Here is a 23,382-nt window from a genome sequence, read left to right on the forward strand (position 1 = left end):
AGTCTCCGTGCCCCTCATTCTTCCCTTTCAACCCCGCCACATGGTTGTAAAGATTTGCATAAAAAAGTCTAAAGACCTCCCTTATTTCTTCGGAATTTATAGCTACTCCTCCTTTGCCATCTGCGATCTCCTTAATTTGCCCTGCTGCCAATTTCTGCCTTGTCCGATCGCAAGGATATGCCCTACTCTCTAGCTAAGTTCGTAACAGCACTCTCTTTTAATCAAATAACTAGCAGCCGCCTTACTTGAAATACACTCACTTGCCTCCACCTTGCTTAGTGTCACCCTAAGGAGGATATCCTCTAAGGGCGCCTTCCTTTCAATAGCTACATTCAACTCCTCCTCTATTTCCAATAACTTCCTCGTGATTTTTTCTATTCTGTCCTTGTCTTGCTTTTTTTAATATAATGTGTAACTTAATGTCTCCCCTCTGATGCCAGCTTTGAAAGCGTCCCAGACAACCCCCAGGGAGGCACTCCCTCTATTTACTTCCCAGAACATGCCAATCCACTTGTGCATACATTTAATATACTCCTCGTCTTTCAGTAGAGCCCTCTCAAAAGTCCAGTTGGTTTCTTTAGTCGTGACTTTCCCCAGTTTGAGCGTGAGTACTAAAGGATTGTGATCAGATATAATCCTAGGTTGTTTATCTATCTGTGCTCTTGTAACTAATGCATTTGAGATCAAGAAGTAATCCAACCTTACAGAAATCCTGTGGGGTGCTGACTAAAACGTACCGCCAGAACCCACAGGATTAAACCGAGCCCATAAGTCTGCAATTGAGTTGTGGAATGCCAGATTGACTATTGCTTCGCATGTCCTCTTCTTGCGGCCAGTGTAGACCTGCCCGGGTTCTGTGCCTAAACCAGACAGCCCATCGATATTAAAATTGCCACAACAAATAATCGGTTCTGGCCATAAGGGAAATTCAGAGTCCAAAAGTTCAAATATGTTTGGATTGTCCTCTGTGGACCCGTAGACTGATACTAGCATTAATGTCTCGCCCTTAGTACTATACTCAAGAAGCGTCCACCTCGCCCACAAATCCTCCTTCTTCCTTTCTTCATAGTGAGTGGGAACCTATGCGCCCTTTGTACCTCGTTCTCCCATTGCCATGAATGAATTAGGAAAGGCTCCTTTTAATAGACTGATAACAAATAGCCTGGGATCTTGCCCCTATGCCTCCTCCGCCACACCCAAAAGTCTGACATTGTTCCGCCTCTGGTGGTTTTCAAAATCCTCCATCTTCCATTGCAAGTCCACTGCCAATTTTTCCTGTGTCGTTTTGAACTCCTGCCAGCTACCAACATCATCTTCCAGCTTCCCTGTTCTTTCCTCCACCTGCATCACTCTGTCCGCCACTTCATCGTAAAGTTTATTCACTTTCCTCAGCGTGTTCTGAATTTTCTTTGTTGCCTGCCTAGCCCTGCGGCTTTCTGCTCTTGCTTCCCCCTGCATTTGTTTAAGGGTACTGAACAATAAGTCTATTGAGGCATGCTGGCTGGGAGGGAGGACCCTTGTGAGGCTGGAGAGTATTCTCATCCTGATAAACTTGAGAGGTGGCCGAATAGTCCCAGAAAAGTTTTATATTCGTGCCTGCGGGGGACTCAGGGTCAGTCACCCTTATTTTGGATCTACGCTTTTTCTGCATGCTCTTTTTCCCAGAAGTGCTAGACCCTGAGACTGAGCCTTCCCCTGAGCTCTGCTCGCTGGAAAGCAAAGATTCCGAGTCCTCATTCAAAGAATAGAAGCAGCCCCCCTCTGGCGAGCCTGTCACCCCTCTCACGCTTGCCTTGCCCTTCTGCTTTGCCAAGTTCGTATCGCTCCCCCAAGTATTCACTGTTCGTCGTGGAGTGTTCAACCCGGCCTCTACCGACAGCAGGGCTCATCATGTCCTCATTGTCTGGTTTTGCCGCATCCAGCGGTGCAGCCGTACCCAGAGACTCTCCCTGAGTCACACTGCAGGTTGCCTCATTGCTTGTCTGCCGGGCTGCAGGGTCCCCCGCCGCTACGATCGAGCGTTGCCTAGCAACCTCACTTCCAGCGTCCTCGAGGATGGCACCGTCTTTCTTTTCTCCCATGTCGCCGTCGGGCTGGCCTGCGGAGTTCGTGTTGAACGCTTCAGCCAAAGTAGGCTGCCTCATTGTTGAGTTTTTCTGTGTGATATTTTCTTTCCCATGTTTCTGGGCGGGGGTGATCCGTGCCTCCTCCGCGCTGCCGGGCTCACCTGCTTTTGCCCGTGACTCCGTCTTCTTCTTCGTAGCGGGGAGAGTCGTCTTCTGAATGGCAGCCGCAGAGCGCTGCACCAAGCCTGGTGCCGGGGGTTTCCTTCTTTTATCGATTAGTCCGCTCCTATCCTTGAAGTGAGCGCTGGTTCTGGGTTCTCCTTCTCTTGCTTGGGGGGGGGGCGCGGGGGCATCGTGAATACCACTCTTGTGCGAGAGAGGAGGGCGAACCAGTTCTCCAAACCGACTTTAAAGGCGGTGAGTATGAAGTAGTATGGGATGTCAGCCTTTTAATAGTCCTGTACTCTCTTTGGCTTGCTTGCGCCCAGTTTTCCAGACCTCGGGGAGTGCACAGCATCCTATTTAGCGCACCGGCTGCATTCTCAGCTACTCTCCAGCTGCGGCCATCTTGCCTGGACCCCAAATTCTTTACTTAGTTTCTCTTTGTTCTCTTGGTCAGAGACTGTCTGTGTTCAGTTCACACCAGTTTGGTCCTTTCTTGACCAGCATCCTGGCAGGAGGTGGCGACAGCGTAGTCCAAGGCAGATCAGGCCCATTCAGGTGCAAGGAAATCTCCTCTCACTACTCTAAATGCAGCCCAGGTGTATTCAGCTCAGCCCTGACTCATCCAGGAAAGGCAGGGCACACCTCTACCTCCCCCCCGCCTTATTGGCTGTCGTAAGAGAATGCACATCCCCAGCCCCGTCACTTCAAAGCCAAACCGTCAGTCCGGAACCCAGCAGAGGCCCACAGGATGGCTAAGCAAGAAAATACCTACTTTCGAAAAGTGGTATTTTCAAAAACAGAACATAACAAGTCTTCTTTACTAAAATATGCATTTCTGCATTCTGAGTTCAGGCATACTAAACTCCATTTCTCTATCTTCTCCCAGTGGGAAGATATGCTCGTAAAATGTTACCCAGCACTTCCCATTCAATTCTATAGGATAGATAGCCTTTCAGTAGCGAAAAGTGAAATATACTGTATTTCACTATAAGGAAATGTCACACACGCCAGTACATGTCCTACACGCCAGTACATGTCCTACCCTTCAAATACACCACACCCTGCCCATAGGGGTACCTTGGGCCTACATTTTAGCAGCATTTGATTTTCGGGCCTTGACACTCTCAGTGGACTTTATTAGGGACTTGCCAGTAAATCAAATCATGGAAACACCAATCCCTAATGCAATTTACAAAAAGAGTCCTTGCATTGTAACACTCAAAAGCAGTGAGAGTGCGCACACACACTAAACCATCAAAAACAGTCAATACCGGGAGGCCAGAAAGCAAAAAGACAGGAGAAACACACCAAAAGATACCAGGTCTAACAGTTGGGTTTCCTTCTCGGTGTGCTGTCAACCAAATCTTCCTCGGTTGCCACCATGGTGTTGATGAGGAGCGTTCCAGTATTGCCCACAATTACAAGGCTACTACACGGGTATCTGCGGATACATTGCTAAGCTCTGCTGCTTCAACAGTTGAGCTTGAAGGGAGGAACATTGTGACCGCTCTGTGCTACAAGACTTCTTGGTCTCAGTCCATCTCTCAGACTCCTCACCTTTTGGGAAGCACTGTGTGGGTATTCAAAACAGGACTGTGGTTGGAAGTATTCATTAGAAGAACAAGTTACTTACCTTCTGTAACTCTCTTTCCAGTGGATACTCTGTTCAACCAGATTCCTCCCCTCCCTTCCTCCTCCCCATTCTGTGGAGTGGACCACTGCAAGTATAAAAAAGTCACAAGTTATATTCCGCTCACTTTTGACTCCAACCTGTAATGAGCGATTTGTGTCTGAGGGCGCGGAAGAGTTCAGAGGACACTGACTCCAGCTTTTAGATGGCTTCTATATGTATCCCCATGCCATCACTTACAGAAGTTGTGTGAGGCTCTTGTGGAGTAATGTCACCACCTACTGGCACTTGTAAACAGGTGTTTGTAAACAAAATTCAGAATCCAAGCTAGCATTAACAGATAATCAAAAGGTGAGCAATCTGCGTTTAGACAGATTAGCCACCAGAAAGACCGTTACCAAAGGTATGTAACCAGTTTGTTTTGCATATGTGTGTGTGAGGGTGTGGCAAAAAAGTATGAACTGTGGCTTTCGCCATTGGCACCACTTACCAGTGTGCAAGAGCTATGTAAGCTTTTCTTGATCCAGTCTATTACCCGAAGAATTCAAAAAGAGTCTGCAGTCAATACTTTCAACCAGAGAGAGTATTAATGAAGTTCAGTATGTATCACCTCACCACAGATTTCTCACTTAGTTAATGGAGTGCCCGCCTTCAAGAACTATTAGTAAATTGATTTTGGACCCCTCAAGACGGAGCCTTGTTTTGCACCTCAACAATGTCCGGCTCACTCTCAAGACCTTCCTTATATCGCTTATCAGGAAGTGCTGGTCATAACAGACTTGAGGCTGCATTCAAAAGCAAGGCAGAACAGAGTACTTTATATCATCCATGGTATTTGATATTGAAACACTGCATCACTCGGTCCGTGCAGCATTGCTGTGTTTGCACAGCTTCTTTGTGGATAGCTTTAGAAGGTGCAACACCAAGTGTCATGAATGAGATGTTAACATAAAGCAGCTCCTTCTGATCATATACTTGTCTCATGAATAATCATCTCCAAGTACTGCTCCATAATTCAGAACCCCTGAATAAACTTGGCACCATTGGCTTTGGACTGAAGAGATCCTCCAGACAGCAAAAGTGATATGTACAGCCTGAAATGAAAGAGTTTTTGCATTTGTGTGAGAATGCACTGCATCAATCCTTCTGCAGATGCGAACTTGTGAAGTTCCCCCCTACTTGTTACGTTTGTCCAAGTCGAGTCTCAAGTGATAAGGCTCCATTTAGTGACTATCTCTAGATACCTTCACTCTTACAGTTCTTACTCACTGTTCTGCTCCAGAGTTGCAAAATAATTTATTTTAAAAAGTTTCTACATTTTTTCTCGCTTGACTAAGAAGCATAACAGAGCGAAATTGAAGGTTGTTTTAGGTGCCTTTATAAGAAAGCCCTTTGAGCAAGTCCATTAAGCTTTCTTCCAGAAACCTTCCTGGAAAGCATTGTTTTCCTCACAGTGACTTTCACCAGTCAATTCTGGGGAACTCAAGCATTTCCTGACCAGGCATTCTTCCATCATATTTAGCCACATAAGGTGACCCATATCACCTCCTCATCCACATTTCACTATGAGGGTGCCTTTAACCTTCCAGCTCAATGGAAAGGTTCTGCTAACAACTTGTTGTTCTCCAACCTGTCCTCCAACAGGGCTTGTTACTTGATAGATGTTAAATTATGTTTAGAATTCTTCATGGAGAGAATTAAAAACATCCACAAATCTTTGCTGCTTTCTAGACCTACAATAATGCATAAGCAGGTGCTGATGACTGGAGCAATTGCGAGTGACGTCAGACGGCAAACGCTGTGCTGCTGCTGTGCTGCCGAGGAGGCTGACGAGGAGGTTTGCCGAGGAAGAGTCGTGGGGGAGCCGCTTGAGGCAGCCAGGGCTCAGTGAAAAAAAGCCCGGAACCCCCCCCCCATGGCTGCCGCTGTTACAGCCGCCTCCGCTTACCGCTGCCAACCCTGCGGTGGTACGAGTCCGACTCGAGGGTCGATCAGGAAGGGTTGTGGCGGCCGCCAGAGCGCGGGTCTGCGGCTGCTGAAGAGGCGAAGGTTCGGCTCGGAGCGGCTGGAGCACACCGGGCAGGAGCACACCGGCACCATCGGCGGGAGCTGCGGCCGCAGTGAGGAGGCGTAATAGGGAGGCGGGGGAGCGGCCTCAGCACAGAGCACGGTTTGCAAGACCCGCAGCAAAGGGTAGTAAAGAGGAGGAGGAGCGGCCAGAGCTCACCAGCACCACCAGCTGCAACCGCGGCCACAGTAAAGAAGCGGTGGAGCGGTAAGAGCACACCAGCACCACCAGCGGCAGCTGCGGAATCCGAAGGCTACCTAGTCAGCCAGCCAGGTGAGAGACCGACTTGAAGTGCCCTGTGTGCCCCGACATTTGCGATCTGGGCTGGGTCCCTGGCCAGCGATTTGTTCCATCAGCACCCACCCACCCACCCCTAAGCCCACGGGGCTAGTCAGTGCAGGGCTGCATTCCCTGATGTACTACCGCTTTAGAGATCGGCAAGAGATTGCCAAGTAACAAGTCCAACTTGCTAACTGTAGCTTATAACAAGAAAGGAGGAGTGAGCAGCGTGGGAAGCAGCCATAAAAAGTAGGTAGTAGTTGGAGGTACAAGAGCCGGAAGTGCTAGCAGCAGAGGTGCTCGGCATAAACCAGAGGAACTAGAGGAAACGGCTCTGTACCCCCGCCAGACTCCACTCCTCAGTCCCAACAAAAGGTACCGGGAATCTACCCCGTAGCAGGGTAGGGTGCTGCGAGAGAAAAAACACGCCTCCTTGGGAGGTTAGCTTTAATTGTCAGAATACCTAAGCAATAACAACTAGCGCTAGCTACCAGTAGCTCTTGCAAGAAACAGGCAACAATCAACAAGAGCTAGCAACTCGTATCTCCCGCAAGTAACAGGCAACAAGTGCCAGGAAACGACACCCCCCAGTGAAAGTTAAGGAAGTGCATGCCGGTCTCCAGCCCGTGGGTGTGCGCCAAAAAACATAGCGTCAGGGTTCTGCACAGATGCGATCAGGAACCATCCGTCAGGGGGCTACAGAAAGACCGCAAAGGAAACAAGGAAACAAAAACAAAAAACAAAAACTAAAATCACAAGAAGAGGAGGCCTCACAAACCAACATCGGTGAAAACTGAGCCGGCCATAGGGATAGGTTGGTCTCAGTCCCCACCCCACCAACAAAGTTAAACCCCAAACCGACCCAGCAAACGGTGATTCAAAAGTTTTTCATCTTAAAAGACCCCATGGCGGCAATGTACGCCCCCCAAAAGGAATCAGCTCTGTTGCCAACCCCAATACAGCCGGCCAAAACACAACCTTCTCTAAAAGGTACCCCAGGAATGTCGGACATTGCATCACCAAAAGAACGATTTCAAGAGAATCAGTCGGCTCAGACAGATGGCAGGAAAACGGTATCAGTAACAGCTCAGGTGCACCAGGCAGCAATTGAAATGCTTGGACTAACTCTCAAAACAGAATCGGGAGAACAAGCCGAAGCTCATAAAGAAACCACAGCAAAAGTAAAAATAATTAATACCAGAGATCCAGCGGAACCCTTGGATCTAGAGGCCCCCGTGGGGATAAGCAGAAAGCGTGGGAAACCTCACTCCTCTCTAGAAGGATCAATACAGGAACAAAATGATCCTTCACTTATACTAAATCCTAACGCCAGCGAACTTCCCCAAGGAAACAAGGAACAGTGTCGAGTTAATACAAGATGGTCAAAGGAGGAAAAGATAAATCTAATAAAATCAGCAGCAAGCGCAGCCTCAAAGGATATGCTGATCGGCAAAACATTCTCCAACATAAGCGAGGTGAACCTAATTGAAATCTTGGAGTCTAGAAGGGATGGGACAGGATAAGGAGCAACATACCCCGAGTCCAAAGAAGACAAATTCACAAAGAAGAGCCATCTTGGTCTCGTCAACCCCCCCTAAATTCTCAAAGAAATCAGGATGCCAACATGACAGAGCCACAAGAGGAGGGCCACAATCCTATAACAAACAACCAACTAATCCTGTCATCACCAATAACCATCTCTTCCGGAAACGGGTCAAGCCCTTGTTCGTTAGCCCTGGCTCAACACAAGGATAACCATCACAACACGAAATGGGCTGAAACTCTGATTCACACCCTGGAACAATCCATAAAAGTACTAAATTTTCAATCCGACAAAATGGACGTCCAAATCTAATTAATCTCATGGCCAGTCACATCGCTGGAGTAAATAAAAAACTGGACGTAATATCAGCGCTATTAATAAAAAAAGAAACTCTAGACAGGCAAAGTGACTCAAATAACCAACTAGCCACATGCCACTGTACCCCGATCATAGAGAAACTGGCAACACTTCCGGAACTCCTAAAAGACGTTCTAGGGGCAGCAAAACAGTCCTTAAATACCTACTACCAAGGAACACCTCTAAAACCGATCGTGCAAGAGCAAACCTCTCACCTACTCAAAGTCAGCAATGAGGAAACAAAAAACAAAAACGAAGCTCAAATAAATGTAGAATTTGAGACAAACCAAAGTCAACATGAAGATCAAACAGTGGCATCACAGCCAATAACTAAGGCGGGAGTCAGAATTACAAAACGGGAAAGAAAGCGCACAAGGAAGGCCAGGCTAAAATATAATAAACAACCAAGCCTTGCCCCGGTTAAATTATTTCCACTCTTTACAGCAAAATCAACCACGGAAATGAAAGCAACGTTTCGCTCCTTATCAGAGGCAGGAAGCGCCGAAAGAAACCAAGCACACTGTTCACAGACCTCCTTTGCAAATAGTCAAGGTCTTAGGCACACGACAAAACCTTATTCGGTGCCTCACAATAAGCAAGGAGTTAGAAGCCCAGTGCGTGAGGACAAAGAAATTGGTAAAGAAACCCGGTCGGTGAAGAAGACAAAATTACATGAAAATGAACAGGATGAAGTGGTACATACGAAAAACCAGCAATCGCCGGGACACAGCAGCCCGAGGGGCGGCAAAGTACAAAATAGCCAAAAACTTGCATGGCAACATGCAGAGACACATGAGGGGCCCAACTTAGCAGAGCTTAAGCAGCACCCAGAAAATAGGTTGGAGCCCAAATTGTCAACTAGCCCTCAAATCCCCCTCAAATCAATTGCTGTAATACTAAGGAGAAAAGATCGCCACTGCAAGGTTTTAGCCCTGGAGCAAGCGGACCCACAAATAAGGACGTCGACCCAAAAAAATGTTGTAGGCCCTCAAATCGCCTGGCAAGAGGTAATAACTAAAAATCCAGTACAGTATGAACAAGGAAGCAGCAAAGAACCCCCGCAAAACCTCACAGGATCAGGGGGAAGAAACGAAAGTGCACCACTGTCATTTGTAAAGCAAATTGGATCTGACTCGTTTGAATTGAAGCCGTCTTTTATCCCGGAATACTCATCAAAAGGCACCCAGGACATGCTCAACAGGGGAAACCTCTTGACTCTTCCATGAAATCCCCGAACTAAAAGAAATCCATTCATGTGACCTAATTTCACTGGAATTCAAGGAAACAGCCCGAAGGGGGGTAGAGGAGTCGCTGACAACGAGGTCGTCCAAGGACCTCGTGGACAAGATTGCAGCTATGAGCGGAAGATTCGAGGCATGGGGAATCAGGCTTAAGGCAGCGCAACGCCCAAGGTACCCGTATCCCTTTCTAAACAAACCAAATGAAGAGAAAAGCCCACGAAAATACCAGCACACATGCTTACGCGGAGCACGTTCCAACTCACCGACAACGTCCCTGCAAAACAATAGGCACCCCAAAAGCGAAAGCCTGGGCTCCATCGGGGGAAGCCTGCAGGAAATCAAGGATTGGGCCTGGATCTCCAAAACGCTGAATGATAAGCACTCCTAACCAAGGAATACAAACACCGGGACCGGCAAGGGAAAACAACGAATTAATTAACATCTCGCTCTGTTCATGGAATGTGCATGGCTTCAGGGACATGGGCCAAGATCAAGATACCGCAACCTTTTTTATGCATCAACAAATAATCTTGCTTCAGGGAACATGGGGGCAACCTCAATACCTGGTTTCATTGAACAGCATTGCCTGGCAGAAAGATACTCAAATTATGGCCATCCGAGAGGGAGCATATCAACTTATATAACTCAAAAATTGAACTGGGAATCAGAAGAAATAGATACAGGGGTAAACTGGATCCAAGTGACCAAGGTAACCGGCAAGGAACAAGCCATAAAACTCCTCCTAATAAATGTCTACATTCACCCGGAAAGAAAGAAGCAGAATGGTAAATATATAACTCTTATAAAATTATTAAAAGTATTGCAGAAAGCCACACAAATGCACATATGGTGATTGCCGGTGACTTCAACACCGATCTTTTAGCGACTAAACGGGGAAGAAACTATAATCTTTCGAATGGAGCGGCCAACTTTGTCGACAAATTAGCAGCACTCGACCTAATAATCATGAATGGTAACTCACCCCCCGTGGCAACACACCTGAGTGGAAAGGTCGCCTCGACAATAGATTTTATCATTACTAGCACAAATCTGTCCTCAGAAATAAACAGTTTCAGAATAATCCCACGAGCAGAAAGTGACCACCTGCCGCTAACCCTAAACCTGAAGAATAGAACAAAAATTCCTCAGAATAGTAATGCCATTATGCAGCACCCAGAAATGTTCAACTTGCGTAAAGTAAAACGGCGAGGAGTGGCACCACAAGCCATGGAGCAGAAAGTAAAGGCCTTTTTTGAAATCCAAGGCCCAGTACAAGAACGGGCCCACGTAAATCATTGGGAGCAATTGGCCGAGTTCTTGCTTCAATCCTTCCCAGTGTCCAAGCCACAGAGGTTATCAAAAACAGCGAGAAGGGAGCCATGGTTTAATCATGATCTAAAGATGCGCAAAAGAGAGATCGCAAAAGAAATGCAACGCCTATCCCAAGAAGGAAAAAAAGGCCTAACACAAGAAAAAATAAAGTTGCAGGCACTGAGGAGTGCCTACAGAAAGAACTTGGGGAAAGCAAAATCAGTGTATAAAGTATCAATCTGGCAGCAACTATTAACAGCTAGTAAAAAATCTAACAGCAGCGATTTCTGGGGGATCATCAATACTTTAACAGCTGGTCCAACACTTCGGCAAGAGGCAGGAATCGGTGCAGAAGTTTGGATAGACCATGTAAACTCCCTGTTTAATAAACCCACGAGGGATCTAGAACAACCACCTCAGGGGCCACACTGTGATCAAAAGGAGGCCCAAGCTGGACCAAGTCATGTAAAATCAACTGATAATTCAGCCCATTCGAACTCCTTTTTCAATGAGCAAACTCCTCTGATAAATGCGAAAGAACTGAAAAGACTAATAAAGAAACTAAAGTCTGAGGGAGCGGCTGGGCCAAACGGCATACCAAACGCAATTTTCAGGAATAATCCACATTTGTGGTCGGAAATGCTAACCCCGGTCTTCAATGAGATTTATGCATATTCTAACATCCCAGTTTCCTGGAGGGGGACTATCATCCACCCCATACACAAAAAGGGAGACCACGGCAAGCCAGGGAACTATAGACTAATCTCTTTGATTGATGTGGAAGCAAAATTATATGCCTCGTGCCTACTGAACCAACTGCAAGGCTGGATGGAGGAAAATAAAATCATCCCGAAATTTCAAACAGGATTCAGACAAGGCATGGGCACTCAATCGAATCATGCAACTCTAGCCCTCTTGACGGAACAGGCGCAAAGAAGGAAAGTCCGCCTCTTCGCCTGTTTCGTGGATATCAAATCAGCATTTGACAGAGTGAGTCGGAATCATTTATGGAGCACACTTAAAAGATGGGGCCTACCAAATGTACTCCTCACCGCCATCATAACCCTGTACACTGACACCTGGACAAGAGTCAAGCTGGGAAATGGGTTGGGCACCACCACAAGTATTCTTACACAAAGCGGTCTGAAGCAAGGCTGTGTCTTGGCCCCCAGCCTTTTTAATCTGTACCTATCGGACATTGCCCGACACTTTGAAAACCCAGACTGCCACCCCCCGAAACTGGCAAATGAGCCAGTCGCAATCCTCCAATACGCAGACGACATAGTCTTGCTAAGCCAAACCCCTGTGGGGTTACAAAGATCAATAAATAACCTGGCATCCTACTTGGACTCGGAACAGCTAGAGATAAACAAAGATAAAACAAAAGTTGTTCGCCTAGTTGATAGTAGGAAATTAAAGTTCAAATGGATGGTTAATGGGGCTCACGTAGAAAAAAAAAGCTCATACTAATACCTGGGCGTAATAATCGGGCAGGGCACAAGTCATAAAGAACACAAACTGGCCCTTAGAGCAAAGACCCAGTCCTTGATCTATGCTTATAGATCCTTGCGCAGAAAATTGGAATGCCCAAACCATTCTCATCTGTTAAGTTATGGCTACCCAAATCCAACCAAGTCTGGTCCTACGGCCTTGTCCCCTGGTGTGTCAAAGATTCGCATTTCCAGAATGAATTACAGTCAAAAATCTACAAATCGGTTTTTGAACTGCCAAAATGCGCCTCGCCTACCCAGGTAAGACTGGAATTTGGGCTTCAGGATCATAAATACAGGGCAATGAGCAACTTTATTAAATTCTGCCACACTCTGGTTATCCGTAGCGGACACTCTGAATAGACTCTGCTGGGACGAAGTTAGGTCACAGAAGGAGCAAGAAATTCCAAACTCTTGGGGGAGCTTCCTGAACACATCTCTGGCCATGCTGGAACTTCAACCAGCATGGGACAACAAGATGGATCGAGTTTCTTTTAATAAAATTGGGAACGTTGCGAGCAAAAAAGAAATCTTTACTGGAAGATAAATTGGCGCTCACAAAGAGGCGGCACGGATGGACAGTTATAAAATCATATAGGACTTCAAAGCCACAAGCCTATTTATCTGCCCATTTTAGCTCGTACTTAAAGATGTGCTTCTTGAAGTTCACCATGGGGGTGCATGTCTCCAAGGATTCATCCCCCTCATGGGTGACGGGTTTTGACTCCGAAGTTTGCCGTTTATGCGGATTCCAAAAAGAAACCCTGATCCATTTGTTGTGCGCCTGTCCAGCCATGTTAAGCCAAAGGAGACAGTACCTAAAGGCGATTTTTATCAACCTGAACATTCGTTTTAGCAGACAAGCAGTGATAAGATGGCTGGAGGGCTCGTCATGCATCCTGGCTTGCCGAGGAGTCAAGTATATGAAACTTGTGAACAGTTGCCTAGCGCAAGCGGATGATAACTAATCAAAATCACATGTAAAACATCCCCACACTCTTACTTAGGGGTACATATTTTTATTTTATGCTGCAACTTGCTAAAACACCGTTTTAGTGTGATTTTATAATAACAGAATTTTATACTTTCGAAACGTATGGCAGACAGAGCACAGATGTAATACTATCGCTCGTATAATGACAATCTTAGCTGCCTGTGAAGATGTTTTTAATTCACTTTATGTTGGGGGGTGTTTTGTGATGCTTTTAATTAAGCAAGCAATAAACATTGAACTTAAACTTAAACTTAAGCATAAGCACTCTTAAAGCAAGCCATCTCCCTCTGATTAGCTTTGCATCACTGTGTGTCACGTCAAAGACAGCAGGCTTTTGAGACATAGAGTTGGAGCACACTATGCCAGGCGTATATTGACTGCAACAGCTTTTTTTGCTTCAGTGCTCCTCAAGGACCTTTGCAGAGCTGCGACGTAGGCTTCCATCAATACCTCCATATACCATTACTACCTCGACATCCAGTCAAGATCTGGAAGTTGCAGTTATCCAAGTTGTGCGAGTTTACCTTTCACTAAACAGCCTCATTGCCACCTCTCGTTAAGTTTCACTTCTATACTGGTTTGTTATTTGTAATATAAATATGTGAACCTATGAGAGGTCATTTCTTGAGAAGAACATTTTGCCTCATACTTTCATTTCTCCAGGGATGGTATCTGTCATAGATTAACATGTGATCCACTCTTCTCCCATTTCATGAAGCTACGTTATTATATACTCTTGGCAGGTTCCAAAAAGCTGACATACTGAGGGCTATTGGAGCTCTGTGTCTTTCTATCTTGTGGGCTGGAGTTTGAGTCAGACAAGGATGTATATACACTACAAATAGTGTGTTGCTGTTTACAGTGTTTGTATATACACTCAATCAATCAATAGTGTTGGTAAATGTCAGCTACTCACCTGCGTGGGTATCAAGGCGCTAGGGGGAGGGGGTGGCTCCTCTGGGCAGTGTAGGGACTTGCCGAAGGTAGAGGGGGAGGTCATTCCAGGCCTTGGCTGCGAGGTAGGAGAATGGCTTTCCTCCCGTTCTGGTCTTGTAGATGCGTGGAATGGTGGCCAGAGAGAGGTCAGCTGATCAGAGGTATCTCTTGGGTGCGTGGAAGGAGAGGCGGTTGTTAAGGTATTAGGTCCGATGTTGTGGAAGGCCTTGTGTGCGTGAGAGGGAAGCTTATCCTTCTTTCGATGGTGAGCCAATGGATATCGCGGAGGTGTTGCGTGATGTGGATGTGACAGGGGATGTCTAGGATCAGTCTGGCTGCGGCGTTCTGGAGTTTAGGTAGTAGTTTCTTGTTGATTCCGATGTAGAAAGCGTTGCCATAATCCAGTTTGCTACTGGTAGGGCGTGCGTGACCGTTTTTCTGGACTTGGATGGGATCCAAAGTTTTTCGGAGAATGTGGAGGGTGTTGAAACAGGCCAAGGATAGAGGGTTGATCTGGCATTTCATCGTTAGCAATGAGTCCAGTATGATGCCGAGGTTTTGTGCGTGGTCCGTCGGGGTAGGGGGGTTTCTGAGGGCGGGGAGCCACCAGGTGTTGTCCCATGCGGAAAGGATGGAGCCAAGGATGAGAACTTCTCTTCCGGACAAGGCTATTTCCTTAACTTACCATAAGATAATTAACAACCTACCGGAACCACTTGATAAAATTTGCATGAAATAGGTGGACGACGTATGGGACCTGACGGACGAGGACTGGAGAGAGGCCTTGGCATCTCCCAGGGAGATGGCAATCAGATCCCGATTTAAACTTGTACAATTGAAAATACTACACAGGGCCTATTATACTTCCACAGCTTTGGTCAAGATGGGATTAACAACCTCCCCGCTTTACCCCCGTGACTGTGGCGCCTAGGGTACTTTCCTACATCAGTAGTGGGACTGTCCGATTCTTCAACACTATTGGAACAGGATTATATCCACTATGTCCCAAATATGTCAGTAATCGTTAGAACCCTCCCCCAGGCTCTGTCTTCTGAACATCTGGGACGCTACTGAGCTTAACCGCACCGAACAACTGAGGGTCTTTCTGGGCTGTATCATAGCTAAGCCGAACATTGCCAGAATATGGAAGGGGGGGTCGTGCCTCGGCGTACGGACTGGGCTGGAGACATGGACTGGTGCATGCAGGCCGAAAGGGTGCTATACGAAGGCAGAGGCTGCCCAGGCAAATGTACCAAAATATGGGGCACATGGATTTTTATGTACCCCTTTTGCTGAGGATGCCGCATGCAATGTCGATAGTGACTCCCCTTAAGGATTTAATATCATTTTGTGCCTATATGTCACTGTTATTGTTTACTTTAATTTCATTAGTCGTATATGTGATGCAATTATCTTAAGTGATGTGCTATTACTGAAAATTGCTCCCCTTTAGGTTGTATTTTGTTGTATCGTTATTTTGTGTTTATTTCAATAAAAAGATTTTTTTGTAAAAGGATAAGGACTTACGTTTTCTCAGAGTTGAGTTTCAGGTAGCTCTTCTTTATCAAGCTGGCGACGGGTTTCATCTCTACTTGGAAATTTTCTCTGGTGATGTTGGGACCTTTGGTGAGGGAGAGAATGACCTGGGTGTCGTCAGATTAGGAGATGATGTTGAGCCTGTGGTTTATGACTATGGTTGCGAGGGGGGCTATGTACACTGCTATATAAACACTGGCATACAGTGTTTCCGACTCCTGCTTGTGAATCTATGAAACATCATGGACAGAAAACTGTATTTAAAAGTATGTAATGTTTTCATATGGCCCACAGAGCTCACACTGATATAGAAGGGATGCATCAGAGCATCAGCTTGGCGAAAATTCCATCCTTCTTCCATGAACATAGAATCTTCTATCCATCCCAGCTAGTGGTCCATAGGACACTTGCCAGCTATTTCTGCTCTGTAAGGATTTGAAGGGCGTATACATAATTACAGACTGTCTCACCCCCTCTCCTGTATTTCTCTCCTGGCTGCTTACTCTCTTGCCCTCTTTTGTGTAGAGGGCCTTGCCAGTTTATGTATATGATATTGCTGCTCTGTATTGTGCATGTGTTTTCATTGTATACTTGTGAGACCATCTGCATTTATTTTGTCACTTGACGCAGTCTTGTTCCCGGATGTGTGTGGCGTAAGTGCCACAGTCCAAAGACTCCTAGCATTCTTAATTTTTTCTTGCATTGCTTGTTATGAATGTATGCCCTATTACTCACATTGGTTTACAAGCTATGCAAGCAGTGAATCCTGTGTTCCAAACATTTTATTGCATACTTTAACACCTCTTGATTATCAGCTTAAATTATTTGAGATTTAATTTCACATTTCTGGCGGTAAATAGCGTGCAATGCACTGTTTTTATCACAAGGAAATATTACTATTATATAAAAAAAAACAGAAAGTACTAAAGTAAAAAATTTCAACTGAGTTCTGTTGGCGTTTATAACATATTTTTATAGAACCTTTGAGTGAGTAAATGTGCTAAATTGTTATTGTTTTATCCAAGGAACCTGGGCTACAACAAGGAGCTTCTGCTATTTTGCTTTTCTGATTTCAATATTGGACGTTTTATTGAAGTGGAAGTTAAGAGTGAAGAGGAATATTTAATAGCAGCCACTGAGAAATTCCATTTTCGACACTGTTCAGCCGAAAAAGGATCAAATTGTGTTTCCAGTAAGGTGGTGGTATCAGCAACCCCGAAAAGGTATGTAAGCTGCATTCGCATATTTTATTACTGAAGTGCAAGCAGATGGGTTTGTGTGCTGATTTGCTACTACAGTCTTGCAACATCTTTAAAATAGAAAATGAATATGCTGCAGAACTTCTTCTATATCTATTTCCCCTATAATGATAAACTCACAACAGTGGGCTAAAGGAGCAGCTCCAAACAGCACTAATTAATTGAGCTGCGGTGGTATACATCGCAGTGGCAGTATACAACATTGATCAACAAGTACATAATGTGTTCATGTGACGGAGTAAAAAAAGATCAGAACGCCTATGTCAGTCATGAAGCATATAGCAATATGTTGCTACATTTATTAACCCTTTACAAATGTGTGTTTCTTGAAAGTAAATGAAACGGTGTGACCTGTAGATTTAATTTTCCACCTCACTCAAAGCTAAAGCTTTGATTATATGTGTATGCAGTACTATGTGTAGGCTGTGGTGTTTTAGGTTTAAACCTATAATAACTGATAAAACCCCACTGAAAGAGAAATAGCCCTCACCAGTGAAAACATATAAACACTGAAAAAACACCTGCACAACCACCAACTAAATGCCATTCAAAGAAAGAAAAAAGAGTGAAAGAGTCCTTTTTTTCTTCTTGAAAGGGCCAATACAATGTTATTTTTGTTATACAAGCTAGCAGTAAGAAAGACTGGGCTAACATTATTCTGATTGAGTTTTGTTGTTTAGGGATGCGACTAAAATATTGTTTTCTCTTCATTTTGCTTTTTTCAGTTTTGTGGTCTTTGGTCTAAAGATGCAGGGTTTAGAAGCATGTTTTAGGTCTCGTTTAATTATTTTGTAAACTGTAGAGAATCAGGAAATATCAAAATCATATTTGATATTTTGGCTGTGTTTAATTCTTTCACTGATAGGCCAACTCCTCTCCCCTATTTTACCTAACGGCTAGGGCGCTCGACCTTGGACCTGGGGATCTGGGTTTGAGTCTCGGTAACGACGCCAAAACCTCCTGTGATTCTGGGCAAATCACTTAATCTCCCCGTGCCTAAAATGAAAGTGTAACGTAACTGGAAAATATGTAAAGCGCTCTGATACCTGATTCGGTTCGGGTCTAGTTCGCGCTATATAAAACTCTGCAAAAAAAAAAAAAAAGGCTGGTTTCATAAGAATCTTTCCTAATATGTGTCATTGCATTTACCCACAGAGAATGGGTATAAACCCTTAATACAGCAGCCCACAGTTTCTAGTGGGTCAGTATTGATAGGTGAATTGCCAACACCTCAGGCTTTAAACATTCAATGCAAGGTATAGTGGCAAGTGCTATCACCAAGCATCTGGGATAGTTTGTGAAAACATGACACCAGACTTTTGGAAAACATGGAACGCAGTGTCACTTGGAATGCTCTGCAAAAAAGGTTCCATCCAAGTTCAACTAAGATTGTAGTGATATTGTTTGTATTTGCAGTGATTCAGCTACGTATATGAATAAGTTGTGTGGTGACAATCAAAATTGATGCCCAAACTGAAGTGATTCTCTGTAGGAAATCCTTGCCGCTTGTTAGATGATATGTTGAAAGGATCTTTACAGTCTTCAGAGTTAATGAGGGATACTATTGACTTTTTAGTCCATTCTGGTGCACTGTTTTCTTATTCACAGGAACTAAAATGCAAATATTTATAATTGTGTGCTTTGTGTGGCATCAAAAAAGAGTCATCCCAACTGTGTCCCTTAGCTGATGGTTCTCAGTCCAAGGGGCTATATGTATGCTATATTATCCATGTGGCAACCATTTACTGAATTTTTGCTGAGTGATGATGCCAAGGGCAAGAAATGTGAATAAAGTGAACTCTACTGCATTATTAGTTTTTTACAGGAAAACATAAATGCTGTAGTGGACCTAATAAAAAAAACAGAGTCTGAAAAAACCCTTGTCTGCCAAGTGTTCAGCATAATTGGTGGAGATGTAAAACATATCCTTGAGAGTAGGCTGGGCGACACCTTTAGTGACTTTGGCACTGCAACATGTTCCATGTTAGAGTGCTTGCCACTTCGTAAGCAAAACAATGTTGGAGAGCAATTCAGGAACGTTTATTTTACATTGTATGAGAAATGGCTTGCAATGATGCATAGAAATGTACCTTCACTACCAATGGCATTTCAAGTCGATGAAACCTCACAGTGGCCAGAGTTAAATAATTGTGTACTGTACTGTCTGTTTTAGCGTTGCCCGTCTGAAAGTGCCAATGTTGAGGGGGCCTTTTCACAGAAGTTTACATGGGAAGGAAAGAGCGAGCGCACATGATCATAGACTCGCTGAAGAAATATTTTATGGTGTACTACAATAAGCTTAATTTGCAAAAATATATTTGGACCTCATGTACACTGTCTATATACCATGTTCTATCAGTGCAGAAAGCGGGCAATAATAAAAGCAAAATGTTCCATAAACACTTTTTCTGTTATTTTTAGTTGCGCAAAAATGTGTAACCACTGATAACTGTTTTTTTAAGGTATTGAAATCACCTGAAAACACCGGAAAAAAAACACCAGAATTTACCAAAAATAGAAACTGCAAACAGTAAAGCCTAACCATGTGCTATACAAAAGAAATCGTCAGTATGCTTGTTCCGCAATAACCACAATGCTCACTATGTAGCATGTCATTCTTTTTTTTAATACATGAGATTATAGTAGGATGTTAGTAAAATAAGAGAAATTGGCTTTCATGGGTGCCAGATTGTGAAGGAGAATATCGAGTTATCCAAAAACAGCCTGTTGCATTAGTTTGGGATGACCTAATGGAAACATTTAAGTCAGAGAGCAGACTTTTAGAAACATGAAGTGCTGTCTTAAGTCCATTTTAGTTCACCTGTTATTTCCATTGCTTTGTATTGTATTTCAGATTTATAAAGCGCGCTGTAACCCTGCGGGCATCCTGGCGCTACGGTACAGATACTCCAACATCACACTACCACGCTCACTGGTTGCTAGTCTCGACCTGTATTCTAGGGAAAAGCCAAGTTTTAACTTTGCCCCTGAACTTCATCAGATCCTTCAGCTGTCTTAGCTCAACTGGCAGACAATTCCAGAGACGTGCTGCCGCCAAGTTTTTGTGTGCCTGTCTTAGCAGTAGGTTCCTAATCGGCCTCCCAATCCTAAATAAATATTTACCAGTACCTTCACAGCAAATTAATTTCAGGTTATATCTGTGAATCTGTACCTTCTGTCATTTCATTCATATAATAGCTATTCACCTATTCACCATCACGTTTCTGCTTGTAATTAAAATTGAGGCTGCTTTTGTTTCTGATCATCTGTACTCTGAGCTAATGGGGAAATTTAGTCCCTGGCTAACAGTGTGCTGGTCATGAAGGAGGCAGAAGCCAATATCTTTGCTATGTGTTTGGAGGACTGTCTTACGACACCTTACTCTCGGGTAGGGAGCTGTGCGCTTTTAGGGGAAGCACTGCTGCTCGCCACAAAGCACTGCAAGTATGCAGACTGGGTCCCATATTCAAAGCACTGGCTCAGTAGACTTTTTTTTTTTAAGAAAACAGTCCTTTTCTGAACAAACTGCAAATTGGCGCAACATATTCAGAGTTTTCTCTAACTGTATATGTGCCATTTATTTCAACATTTTTCCTGCCCATGTCCTCCATACCGCTCAAGACCGACATGGACAAGGAAAATCGGTTATGGTAGCTACCCCCTCCAACAAAATAGCATGCTAACTGTTATTATGACCTGATGGTCCCATGGCAAATGGACCTCTGGGTCAGGACTTATTGTCAGCGAAGTCAGATGAGGATTCACCAGTAGTAGCCCGCAGTTCCTTCGCCACTTCCAAATGGGGTGGGGAAACCACAGGTCGTGATGGGGCCCCTAGACCACAAATTCTTCCTCTGCAAACTTAAAACGAAGCCCTACATGTTTTTATTTTTTTTAAGGGAAGTACATTCTCCTAATCTAATCCAGTTGTCGTGTTCCTGAAGGTCAGAAGGTCGTTGACTGTTTGTCTTTTTATGCGCAGATGTTATCAGCGAATGGAGTTTTTATTGAGTACCATGCTCTGTCCTATTGCCATTGGAAGTTACTGTCTGATATATGCATTGCAGAAAAGGAACTCACTCTCGGAGTGTATCTTGCAGGTGAAGGTTTAATAATTGAAGCTCGGAGACCACTGTAATTTGTAGAATCTTGTGAGGTGACACTATAGGAATGTTAATGTTAATGTTATGACATTTTATAGAGCTTGGCAGCTGCCCCAGCAAAGAGGCGTCCCGGCGCTAACAGCAGTAAGAACCAAACAGGGGTGAGGCAGAAAGGTCTATACCAGCGGAAAGAGGTGTGTTTTGACTGATTTACGAAAAGCTAGCTAGTTGTTCAAACTGCAGATCGGTGCTGGAAGCGAGTTCAAAAGTTTTGCCGCCATAACACGAAACGAACGTCCCCCCCCCCCCCCCGCGCGTACCCTCCTTACCCAGGGGACCACTACCACGTTGTGCCTCAAGGAACGGAGTTGTCGTGTAGGTACATATGGCAGCAACAGGTTGGCCAAGATTCCTGGAGTTGCATGATTCAACATCTTGAAGGCCAAGCAGAGAGCCTTGAACTCAGTCCGCCTGGCCACCAGCAACCAATTGAGTCGACAAATAGCATCTGACACAGGACAGGCTCTACGGAGACCAAGGAGGGTTCTGGCACCTGCTTTTTGGACCCTCTGGAATCTAAGAATTTCTGCCTTGTTTGACCCTAGATATAGTGAATTGGCATAATCCAGTCTCGACAAAATCGAGGCCTGGATGATGACTTGCCATGGTGGCGCGTTGGAAAAACCCAGTAAGCGTCTGAGCCCTCGCAGCAGCCCAAAGCATGTCCCAGCCACCTTCTTTGTTTGGACTTAAAAGCTAAGGGCCGAGTCCACCTACACCCCTAGATTCTTTACCACCTGCTTAGGCGGGGGGGGGGCATTACCAAGGGTTTCGGGGAACCAGTGCTCGCTCCAGAGCCCAGGGTTGTTCCCTACCAACAACACCTCTGACCTGTTAGCGTTGAGCTGGAGACAGTTGGCAGTCATCCACTCGGCGACGGCCGCGCGATCGCTCCGAAACTTGGGAGCGCCCTGAGTGGCAAGGTCCGAGAGTGCATCACCAACTGTGTGTCTTCGGCGTAGGAGACCATACTGAGATCTCTACTCTTGGCTACCAGAGTCAGGGGTTGGACGTACAGGGTAAACAGTAGTGGGCTCAGAGAGGAGACCTGTGGCACCCCTTGTTTGATGTTGTGAACACCAGAGGAGAAAGGGGGGGCAGACACCTGAAATGTCCTCCCTGCAAGAAACTAGGAGAGCCACTCCAAAGCAATGCCCACTATGCCTACCTCCCCCAGACGTTGCAGCAAGATGGAATGGGAAACCGTATCGAATGTCACACTAATGTCCAATAATATCACTACCGAAGTGCACCCGCCATCTAGTGCAGTCCGGAGATGTTCAGTCATGGCCAGGAGCGCTGACTCCGTGCTGTGGCCCGGACGGAAACCATTCTGGGAGGGGTCTAAGATGTTATTGGTGTTCAGAAAATCTGTTAATAAGGATTTAATACAGTCCTCAGTGATTCTAGATGCCCATGGCAGGAGGGAAATAGGGTGGAAGTTCTCTAGCTTAGATGAATCCAGGGTGGGTTTTTTAAGCAGAGGTACCACCTTAGCCTTTTTCCATGCCCTGGGAACAACCACCGTGGCAAGCGACCTATTGATCACCTGGCCCAAAGGTGCCAAGAGCCCAGACAGAAATTTCCTGAATTGATCGGGCTTGACAGGGTCAGCAGGAGAGCCAGATTTAATTCTACTGCACAGAGAAAGCAGCTGATCTTGGGAAATGGAGGGAAAGGCTTCCAGAGTGCGAATGGTGCAGGGACTAAGTCCAGCACATAAGCCCGCTTGGACCGGCTGAAAAGACTTGTAGAAATTTTCCACCTTCCTAATGAAGAATGTGGCAAGGTCCTCACACTGCTGATCCAACGTGATAAGCGGTGCAGTAGAGGAATTTTGGGATTTAAGGCCTGTGAGTGTTGAAAAGATACTTTTCGCCAGGTTAAAACTCTCTCGAATTTCCCTATGGTAGCTTTTAATAGCAGCCCGATAGTTCCCCTTCCTAACTGAATCAAAGTCCTGTCTCCAGATTTGCTCCCACCTTTTGCATGCCTTGCGCATTTTCACCTGTTTGTCATTGCACCAAGCGCTAGATTCAGATTTGTGGTTCTTGGACCATTTGGTAGGAATGAATGCATCTATGGACTGGAGAATCCCGTCGTAGAGCACTGTATTGGTATCCTCTGGATCAGCCGACAGACTGGGTATTATTATTGGAAAAAAGGGCACAGAATTGGTCCCAGTTTAATTTGTGCCAAGGGCGCTTAAAGGAGGATTTCTGACCCATTTTCCGGAGGGGTATGACACCCTGGAGTGACATGGGGACCAGATAGTGGTCGGACCAACACATCAGAATAGGAGTGTGGACTGTGAGAGAAGGTAGGTTAGAAAAGACCGGGTCCA

General features: G+C 45.2%; 1 protein-coding gene across 2 annotated transcripts in view; it reads left to right on the top strand.

Annotated features, from left to right (window-relative positions):
* MOV10L1 (Mov10 like RNA helicase 1) overlaps positions 1 to 23,382 on the top strand; it is a 1,293,514-nt gene that overhangs the window by 276,107 nt on the left and 994,025 nt on the right. For both annotated transcript variants that reach the window (XM_078678939.1, XM_078678944.1), the window contains one exon: positions 16,642 to 16,839. In XM_078678939.1, coding sequence (XP_078535065.1) covers positions 16,642 to 16,839 — 198 coding nt within the window. The remainder of the gene's footprint in view (positions 1 to 16,641; positions 16,840 to 23,382) is intronic.

Source organism: Lissotriton helveticus, chromosome 1_1 (genome assembly GCF_964261635.1).
Source record: "Lissotriton helveticus chromosome 1_1, aLisHel1.1, whole genome shotgun sequence".
NCBI classification, from domain to species: domain Eukaryota; kingdom Metazoa; phylum Chordata; class Amphibia; order Caudata; family Salamandridae; genus Lissotriton; species Lissotriton helveticus.